This window comes from Crinia signifera, chromosome 4 (assembly GCF_055691185.1).
Source record: "Crinia signifera chromosome 4, ASM5569118v1, whole genome shotgun sequence".
NCBI classification, from domain to species: domain Eukaryota; kingdom Metazoa; phylum Chordata; class Amphibia; order Anura; family Myobatrachidae; genus Crinia; species Crinia signifera.
The window spans coordinates 42,330,723-42,342,005 of NC_139220.1; the positions used below are offsets into that span (position 1 = coordinate 42,330,723).

Sequence of the window (11,283 nt, forward strand, 5' to 3'; positions counted from 1 at the left end):
ATTTCAACACACAATCAAAACAGTTTTTTTTTTGCCAATTTTTACAGTCATCAACAATTTGTGCCGGCAGTTCAGCTCACGGCTTTTGTGTAATAAGTTAATGTAATTAAATCATTTTAATTGCGGCAAAGTGTAACTTTTACTTCTTGTGATTGACATTTATTGATTATTGCTTATATATATATATATATATATATATATATATATATATATATATGTAGTGCAATTATGTTACTCGGCACTGTACAGATAATGGCCCTTATTCAGGTTGATTCGGTCAGGTGTGAATTCGCATGGGGAACCAATGTTTTGTGTATGCCCATGCGCAGCAGCATTTCTGCGCATGTATATATGATGGTAGCGTGCGAACCCGGCACAAAATCTGTTCGTCGGGTGCACTCTCTCTGCCTTTCGGGCAGGGGGGTGGAAAGGGGCGTGGGGTGCCGAGCAGGCCCATTAGCATATGTAAAAGCTCTGTATTTCATGGACGTTCCCATGAAAACGCTGGGCGTGCACATGCTAATGCGTTCATGATGCCTTCAGGGGGTGGACAGCACCCAATTCCCTGGAATTGGAACAGGATGTCAGCTGCCCACCCAATTCCCTGGATTTCTACACGCATATGTAAAGGTGGTCTGGACACCCATGCGTGCGCCTTCACCATCATTTGATGCTTGCTGACCATCGAAAGATGGGGGAGGTTCCCACTGGCATGCAAATGGATGTGTATGTAAAACATCCATTCGCATGCCGGGTGAACAAACCCGGCGTGCAAAGAGCGGGCGTGCATACCACCATTCGCAGGGCGAGTTCTGGTTGACTCGCAAGGGTGCGAATTTTCACCCAAGCGAGTCAACTAGAATAAGGGCCAATGTGTAACACATCCCCTCGCATGCTGCCAAAGGCATTAGAATTCATTTTATTTCCGCCATTGATCACTGAAAATTGGCCGGGCACTGATGTTGCATGATGTCAGCCGCCTGCCCCAAACAGGCACCTCCACGCCTGCCATGCAGGAGAAACCCATAAAATGCTGGGCCTTCCCCTGATGCAGCGCAGCATCTTTGGAAATGCTGGACACACCACACCAAGAAATGGGGGCCCAGATGGAGAAAGGCTGCACACAGGTTGCCTCCGTTCTTAAAACACCCCTGGGGGAACTATTTACTCCCATTTGTTCACATGCTGTAGGCATGCTGAGCCCCATCTCTTTGCTGTCGGCCACTCTGAGTAAGCTTCGGCTTATGCAGACTGGCCGAGAGCTGTGACTGATAGTAATCCGATGTTGCATCTTTGGATGCAATACTTTGCAGATGCTGGCAAGAATTTGCAGCGTTAGCAGTTTAATTGCAATACCGTTCAAATCTGAATCAGGCTGAAATTCAAAAATGTACTAGATACGTCCCTAACCTAAGTTGAAGAGTTCACTTATTCTTGTGCCCAAGAATCCAATTCATTATCCGTTTCAAAGTAATTGTTCTTTCTAAAGATGAGAGCTGAAAATAATTGTCTTTCATCCAACCACCTCTGGGTTAATATAATGACAAGTGTTCAAGGAATGTGTCTGATGGACACATCTTTTTATAACCATGGTAAGCATGTATCTAGATAAACAGATTTTTCTGTGACTTGGAGACGAGAAGGAGCAGCACTGCAAATGGCAATTATTTGTAAAATAATCCCTTCATATAATCTAAATGTGTTTACCCAGGAGCATGCTGGACAAATGATGAATAATGTCACTTGTCGTCTTTATTTATAGATCCTCGGAATGGCCTTCTCCATGACTCTCTTTCAGCAGATACACAGGACTGGTAAAAAATATGACGCCTAGAGCTTTTCAACAGGACTTTTGCATCATCGCGTTTGGCCACAAAGAGCGTCCAAAACCAAGGACTCCTATTGATCGTTACAAGAACGCCGCCCGACATTCACTTCAATTCAATATGTTGCAACTGAATCCTGTTACCTTTTTTGCAAACTGCATCTACTATTAATTTGCCAAAGAAGAAAGGAAATCCATAGACCTACGTTCCTTCCTCGGCCTGCTCTAACACTCAACTTAAACGTCTTGAAAGAAAGAGCTTTGCATACTAATATACTTAAGACTCTTACCAATACATGACGGATATGCTTATGCTTCTGGAACATTTTGAAGAAAAAAAAACATTAAAAAAACTATTAAAAAAAAGGTCAAGAACACTACAAAATGAAAGACTTATTAAAGCCATTGAGAACCAGCCCGCAGCTGCGAAACCAGTGATAATGGGCCAGTTTGCATGGAACTGACGGCAACTTTTTTGTACCTTATCGGAAATGTTTTTGTTACTGACTATGGTTAGGAATAGTGTTTTCATTTATGTGTTTTAAAACTTTTACTCTTTTTGTTTTTTTTCTCCATTTTTTGTTTTTTTTCTTACAAGGTTTTTCTTTTTAATCAACACATTTAAGTTCTGTGTGATCTTTTAAGGATGCGCCTGCATTAAGTAGGCTTAAAATGGGCATCATTGGTTATATCCAGAGATGAAACGTAATGGTTGATAAACTGTTTTTATTGTATACAGTAGCCAAGCCGTCCCCAGCTAGCCAACTATTCGGTTTACATTGATGTCAATATTATTTTTCACAATGCAATGGTATAATGACAAAATTGGATTATTCTAAGAAACGCGTTGGTTTCAGGTTAAACCGTTTTCCCTTCATTTTAAAGCAACAATCCATTTGTTATTTTAGAGTACCATTTTTATATTTCTACATATTTATATTCCCATTAGAGGCATTAGTGTTACGGTGGATACTGCTTGTCATAATAAGTATTATGTGCTTGAAGTAACAATGCAAGTTACAATTCCAGAAGGACTTATGAAGTAGGTCTTGCTTTTATGAAACCAGACAGTTATGGCATACCTGGACAGATAACTATCTCTGATGTTTGCAATGTTGAAAATACATTTCTGTTAGTCGCAATCCCTGATATACAGAGCTATTGTACCATAAGAAGACATGATATGTTTTGACACTTGTCTGAGGAAGTTTTATATTGGAGAGCTAAGTGTAACGTACATAAAGGGCACCTGTCAAGTATGCACGGTAGAAGCAGCCATTTTGTAGGCTGAATCAGTGCTTCTAATAATACAGCCTATCCTGTCAGTGATGAAACTGAGGCAGCCATTTTGTGGGCTAAACCACTATTCACTCTCCAGGAACCAGTGACATCACTGGGGCACCCAGTGTAAAACAGTTTGTTTTTATGGATTGTTGCTTTATCCTGTTATCAGAAAAACATCCGTATATTTGCACATACTATCTTCCATTATTATACCACATTTACTAAACCATGTAAAAATTTTCAAAGGACATTCCTGCTAAACACTCCAGCACATACCTCTACTTTCGAATGCTGCTTTTCACAATGCCCATGGTTTGGTCTCCGGTGTGGGCATTACTTACATTTTGCTGCTGTAAAAACCACCCCAATAAATGAGGAGAAATTTGGTTTGATGTCCTGCTGGGGCAGTAGTGACAACATTGCTTGCATGAATAAGAGCCTATCCAAATGGAATGAGTAATATCCTGATGAGAGAGCCTGAGAATAAATTCTGATAACATATATATATTAATATAGAAAATAATGTATAGTGTTTAAAACCGCTGTTGGGATAACCGCTGTATAATTAGGAGTTTCCTGTCACATGGCTTCTGTAAACCGTTCCAAACAGGCCAATCAAGATATGACTGGATTTCATTGGTAAATGCTTGGCAAATTAATTTGAGCAGCCACATGTATCACCTAGCCTATAAGTTGTACTATCAGTTGCTTGGTAATGTATATATCTATCTTGCCTACTTTTAAAGACCTCGCTGCCATGAGGTCCCAGAGTGGCAAGGGAAGGGCACGTGGTGGCATTATTTCCCCTACCCCCAGTCTGCTTTGATTTGCACCCTCACACTGCAAGTGGTTGGAGCTGTAATGAATCTGGCTGAATCCGGGTGTGTGGAAATGCCCTGCTCTCCCAGGATTCTGGGAGGTCACCCTTAAATTAAAGAGTGCCTTGGGCATTCTGGGAGAGCAGTCAACTATGGTATAGTGTATATATTTATTATAAATTGTGGTTAATATGTTACAAGCTATGATAGTTGCAATGAATGTCATCTGTAAATTGCTACCCAGGTCATTACCACTTGTCAAACAATTACTGTACAATGACTAACTGTAAAGACTGAACAACTAAGCTTGATGTGGATGATAGAACATATATGCGCATTGCATGGTGGTTTCTAACTGGGTAATTATGACTTTTTAAACTTACAGGTTTCTTATCATGTGATTCCCCTTTCAGACATGAGAGCAAATTACCGGGTGAAGCAGTTCTACCCGGTAATTTGTGTAGTGTGAAAGGGTCATCTCAGGCCTTAAATCCCGGGTTTTTACCATGGACGTCAACCCGGAATTTGTGACCTGGTTAGATCCTTTCACACTACGCAAACTACCCGTGTTTTTAGAAAATTATCGGGTTGACAGTTTTTAACTTGGTAATTTGTTTCTATGTGTGAAAGGGGGTCAGATTGCACTCGGCAAAATGACCTGGTACTTAAAATGCCGGGTAATTGCCGGATCACACATCTGAAAGGGGTATAAGCGGGAGGTAAAGGTGCATCTTCTCTCATTGTTTGAATTATTCTAGCATTCCTTTTGTCACCCAGAATATTGACTATGAAAACGGCAAACAAACATGATTCATCACTTCCATGCATAGATTTATTATACAGTGGGCAAAATACCCGATAATAGCACTTTATTTTAGCACTAATCCCATTGGATGTTTCAACAGCTCCACCTACCTAAGGGTTAGCTGTGCTCAGTATGCCAGCCATGCAAGCCAGGCTTGCAAAGGTGCCAAAATAATATCCCACCTCGATAGCTGCAGTGCTTATGGTGATGACAAGTTTATGCCTTTTTCACTGATATATGCTGAGGTTCTAAAGCTGATCTAATAACTTGCTTAAAACCAAGAGAAACACAGCAATCGGATAAGTTCTGCTTGCTGAGACCTAAAATATATTTGATGTTTATTCTGATTATTTGATTTCTTTGTTGGGCAAGGTAGTAAGAAATGCCTAAAAGAATGAAAGAATGAAAGAAACACCAGTTTACTTTAACTTTGAGAAATACAATTGGGACCATGTGTAGCTTCAGATTTTCATTTGCTAAATGGAAACTCTGATAGAAGCATATTTGCTGCTATAAAGAGGTTAATCATGAAATTCCATAACTGCCCACTAGAGTCTTCTATATTCAGATATGGCAAGGGTGTACCTCTCCCTTGATGTTAAGTCTTCCACTTAAAAGGAAGCAGCATGTAATACATAGAAACTACCAGGGACATACTGGGGCTCCAAAACAGCCCTGTATTCTACTGTACTTGCGTACATCTCATGTGGGCATGGTCACATCTCATAGGAGCATGCCATGAGTCATGAGAGTCTGGCTTTGTGACTCACTCCCACCCACCTGACTCTATGGCTCATCCCCATCTCTCTGTGTACTGGGTGGTGGGCAGAGCTGCTCATCTAGCCCTAGTATCCCCATGCACCTTGTTGCCAGGCAGAGATTTAAGGCCGGCTGGCCCTTCTGGCATTTGCCAGAGGAACCAGATGACCAGTCCGCCCCTGGAATCTACCAACTCCACGATTCAAAAAATGTGTTAGTTACAGATGGAGCAGCTCCCATCGAAGCTGCTCCTGGCGATCGAATAGTCAGCCGCAGGAAGGGGGCGTGCACGCACAAGATGCTCACGCGCCCCCGTTCCAACTGAGCCCTCTGTCGCCCGCTGCAGCTCCCCCAGCCCCCCCCCCCCCCAATCCCTGCCCGTCTCCCTGAAGCGGACGTGCAGGGAAAGTACTCCCAGCCACCATGTTGACAGGAACACGCGTGCATGTGAGATGCTCACACGTCCCCGTCAGATACCCATCGCTGGCTGAGAGGCGCTCCATCTGGATTTGTTCAGGGAAAATTACTTTTGACCACAAATGGGTTTCTTTCACTGTGCTCAAGCGGTATCTTATGCGGTAACATAAGTTTTGCAATTTAATGTCTGACTGTGACCAGTGAAGACATTGAAATGGTGGCAAAATGTATTTTATAAGTATGTTCCCAAAACATTTGCTATCTCTGTAAATTATTCAGAAAAATCAAGAAGGAGGCCCTATTTAAAGTTGAACTTCAGTGTTCTATGGGGGAGGTTCAGTGTTAAGCGATGACCGCAAAGCATTGACGAAACGGCTGGGAGGAGGTGTTTTTCCCCCAGTAACATTGTCATACATGTGTTTCGTAACATTGCTATAGAGGTATACAGAAACATTTATAATGTTGGGGTACCGTATTCTATCTAATATCGCTATGGAACATTGAATCTCTCCCAATTCATTGACTAAGGTTTATTTTCAATTTAATGGATAACCTAAATAAATTTGACAGTAAAACAGCATATTTTAAAAAATAAAAATGTCCATTTTGTTTACGTATCAAATTGGACAGCCGTTTTCAATACACTGAGGCATGTGCTATACTTACAGCTAAAGTTCTGTACTTTTCCCTTAGATATATATCTATATATATTTTTTTTTCTTTTTTATTCAATCATTACATTTTTCTCAACCAAAAAGATCCATCTTTTCAAAAAGTTCATGCAGGATAATTGATTACATCCTAAATGTACCTTGTGGTTGGTTTTTGTACAATTATATATTTATATTAGATATTCTTAAAGTACTGTATTGTAAATTTGAAATTGGTTTTCCACCAGGTTATTTTTATAGGTTGCTTTGCAAAATTTTTTTGCTGTGGTAGCACAGAGTATTTATTTACCTTTTTTTTCTTTTTTTGCATTGACTGACATTTTTTTAATTATTCATAAATTGCTATAGTGGATCGATAGGTCTACGTTTTCTATTGTAAGCCTATGTAAAAGAACACTCTTGCCGATACAGTGTACTGTAATAAATAAATACTATCATAAAAATCACAAAAACCAACCATACTATTTATCTTGTGATATATACTGTATACATTGTTTTTTATTTGTTAGTTTATTTTTTAGAGAAAAAAAATATTCACTCCTTTATTTTAAAACTGCACCTTTTGCTTGTTACGTCGGATTGGCTTTGTCTTAATGCTTCTGCCATTTAATTGCAGACATTCTTTTTTAGCATGTTTTTGAATAAAATTATTAAGTCAAGGTATTTTTTTGGTGTAGCATATACTGATTGTGTTTTTAAACATAAATGACATCCATTATTTTCAATAGTTACTTCATAAAGATTTATTTAAATTTTTTACACAATTCATTGAGCTGCTTGCACATTCATTTCTGTGATGTTATTAACAGGAAAATATTAATTTGTGCCAGTATAGCACCAGCTGCCAAAAGAACAGTATTAAGAATACATGAAGATGCTTCAAATCAGAACATTGATGCGTTCAATGCATCTTTACAACATAGTTATTACTTCAGTTGGGAGTTGCTGTGTTCTGCCTTGATATATTACAGTATTAGGCAGAGACTTACCTTCTAACAAGGACAAGTGGAGGTGTTTCCCAAGGCATCCAATCAGATTCTAGTTTATATTTTTAAGAATGCACTAGATAAATCATAGTTAGAATTTGATTGGTTTATAATTAGCAGAGCCAGTACTGTACCCACAAATAGGGCAGATTATTGAACACAAGATCCAATCCAGTTCTTGCTTAGTGGAACACCTGACATTCTTTATTTTGATGAAATTAGTTCTGTTCTTTTTATTTTATTTTTTTTTCGATAAAGTTTCAACTGTATTTGTTAACTATACAGTTCATTGCCTAAATATCAGCACAAGCTGCACATACATTTACCACAATGCAGCATATGTTGAACAATCTTAAGGTTTTACCCAAAATACAACTAATCCTTATATTAATGGTTAAGTGGATTTTTACATGTAGGCTGAATCAATTTATAACTATTGATTTAATATACTATAGGCATCAGTACAAATTTTGATGGGAAGTCCTTATTTTGGCTGTCTATGAATCGGGATTTTTACACCCATTTACGGCAAGATGGGATGAATTTCCTTTACAATCATCGTAAGGGTGGTGTTTTCATGTGTAACTTGGGGTGAGGGCATGGCCATGAACAATTTGAGGTAGCTACTCCCCCCTCCCCCAACAAATTTACATTGTCTGGTGTTGGGAGGTATTTGTGAGAGGTGAAATTAACATTAAGGCCACAATGATCTATATTTTAATGACATTATTTACCCTCTACATTTGTCTTTATTAAGGAAAATTGTATAAGCAGTGGTGGCTCCAGGGGGAGGGGTTGCAGCGCAGTTCATAATTCAAATAGGGGAGCCACACCCACTGTCAGTCAATTGGAATGTCAGTTGGTGGCAGTTGGTGTGGCTCCCCTATTTGAATTTTTCACTGTGCTGCCACTGGTGTATAAGCTTTTATATGCAAAGATTTAAAATCATCTACAGGTGATAACGTTTTTGCATATAGTACAGCAGGCAGAGACGTGCAATTCATTTTCTTTGGTTTTATTATTTGGGCATGTGATCAGCTGAATTGATTTTTTGCATTGTTATCATTTTGAATGAGCTTTTTGTTCTCTTTTTAACACCTTTTGCATTGCCTGTGCTTCTTATCATGCTATGCATGAATTCTGTCTAATATTAAGCCATTTTGCAAGCTCATCCTCTGCTGGAGGTGATATTTTCCTATACAAGAAAGCATTGTTTTGCTAAGTTAATATTTTACAAGTATTTATTATAAATGTTTTAGTGTTACACTTCAATGCAAATTATTATTCTATCCGTCGCATTTTAGGTAAATAAAAAAAAAAGTAAATAAATAATGCTGAGCTTCGCCCAAAACTGAAAAAGTTGTTCTGGGCTTGAATATGAAAAATAAGATTGTAATAGCGGTATTTTCTCTTTGGATGCCAGGGTCTGCAAAGTCTATTACAGCCCTTTGTGTGGGAAAATTAGTTCAAAGTACAAATTATAATTTTATAAAAAAAAACCTCCATTTTGAACTACAATTTCATGGAGAGTTTTCGCAAAGTTTGGAGAGAGCTAATGCGAACAGAGCGACTGACCAATCAACTTCAAATGGGCATGTTACAAACAAACTAATTACAGTTAGGAGCCGATTGGATGCTACTTTATCTCTCCTCACTTGAGCGTGGATCATTGGGTAACCATAATTAGTTGGACATTCAAGAGGCCGATCCCATATAGTTAACATGCAAGTTGATAGAGTTAACGGGTCAACAGAAAAATGGTGGACACCTGAAAAGGTTGACAGGTACAAAAAGGTCAACATAGTGCTCAGTACATTTTCCATCCATGTGTAGTCTTCGTGAATGGTAAAAAAGAAAAAGTTGACCTTTTGACCACATCAAACTTTTGCACCTGTTGACCATGCAGGTTGACCTATTGACTGTTCAACTATGTACTTTCAACCTATCATACGGATCCTCTTCACTTTATCTCTCTCTAAGCTTTGGTAAATCCCGCAAGTGTTGGATGCAGCAATCCTTCCGAACCCAACGTCTTCCCACAGCGGAGGCCACATTCTATGAGTGTACAGCTTCTCTTAACTAAAGCCTAGTAAGAAAACCAAATTGACTTGAACCCAAGGGGATGAACACCACATATGCAATGTTTAGCACTGTGAATGTTTAAATGCATTTAGATATGTTCAGTATATCTCATACGATGTATCATACAGGTTAATATAGACTGGGCCATTTTTCTGCAAATATTTTTTTTCCGAATATAAAGGATCAGACAATGACAATGCAATCCCGCTTGGTTACACAATGATCTCTTTACTTGGTATTATGTTTTGTATAAAAGGTGGAGATGCGGTATTTTTGTACGCCCTGCAAAATGAAATCATTTTGATGTGCTAGATATTAGAATCCCAATGTGCCATTCCATCCAGGTTTCTCGTTTCACTTCTGTGTTCCCCTTCTATGCAATACATACTTTAGCCTTTGTACAAATTATTTTGTATTAGTAATAATGATAGGATAAAATAAACTATGTAATATAAACAATATCTTGTGTCCTGACTGTCTTATTGTAGAAGCAATAACCTTTATATAAAGATAATTCACTTTTCTCTGTGATTGGCTGTATACAAAAGCTGAGCAGTCTACATTGCCTGCAGTGACACCTGCTGTGCTAATGAATAGCAATACGCGATAACACGGATAACATGGTAACAACTGTTTATTGTGTGTATGTTGGTATCGCTGACAGTGTTTGATATTGCTTTAAATCAGTTCTTAAATAGTCATAATAAAGCACATGAATGATTGATTTCTGTCTCACCTAGAGGTGATGGTAGTTTTGTAGGATCCAGTGGCGTAACTAGCTTTTGGGCGCCCCCCCGCCGTTAAAGGGAGGGCGTCCACCCACGCACCCCGCCTCACCAACCTCCGCCCTCCCCACCGCACCAACCCTCGCCCGCCCCGCCCATGCAATCCCCCGCAGTCTTACCTACACTAAGTACGCGCTGGTCCCGGCTCCCTTCTTCTGCTATGAGGACCACCACAAAATGTCCGCCCCCATGCAGCAGACAGTTTCAGAGAACTGTCTGCTAAATGGGGGCGGACATTTTGTTGTGGTCCTCATAGCAGAAGAAGGGAGCCGGGACCAGCGCGTACTGAAGACACTGACAGGTTAGTAAAGACAGCGGGGGATGGCGGCGGGGTGTAACTATAGCACTGCAGCCCCCAACGCCCGCACATGCACAGCGCCCCCCCCCCGTGGTCGCGGGGGCTTCGGTGCTATAGTTACGCCCCTGGTAGGATCCTCAAATCTCTTCTGTATTAAACTCACGGAAAACTAAAGGTCCATGCATACTGGGCGATTACGCCCGCCATGTATGGACAACGATGACCACTTTCATCACTGGGGGGAAAGCCGCTCAGTGCATACACACTGAGTGCCAGGCGCGGTCAGCGGGGGAGGGGCGCATGGCTTTGCATAGCACAGCGCTATGTGTTGACTTACGGCTCTAGTTGAGTTGGTCACAGAGTTGTTTTGCTGAAACTTGCCAAGACTTTTACTTGGAGACAAATAGGAAATGGATACTGAAGGATGCATATTCTTTTTTATTAAGGTCAACAAGGCTTATGTCGACAGATGAAATAGGTTGACACGGCTAAGGTGGACAGGGTCGGAAGTATTATATTCTCCCTCCAAACCCTAGTGGATTGTAGGGTATGA

At 40.0% G+C, this 11,283-nt stretch overlaps 1 protein-coding gene across 3 annotated transcripts in view; it reads left to right on the top strand.

Annotated features, from left to right (window-relative positions):
* The window catches only part of TSPAN9 (tetraspanin 9), a 378,125-nt gene extending 368,019 nt beyond the window's left edge, over positions 1–10,106 (top strand). For all 3 annotated transcript variants that reach the window (XM_083181644.1, XM_083181645.1, XM_083181642.1), the window contains one exon: positions 1,763–10,106. In XM_083181644.1, the coding sequence (XP_083037770.1) occupies positions 1,763–1,834 (72 nt within the window). In that variant the 3' untranslated portion in view covers positions 1,835–10,106. The remainder of the gene's footprint in view (positions 1–1,762) is intronic.
* Positions 10,107–11,283: the final 1,177 nt, after the last annotated feature.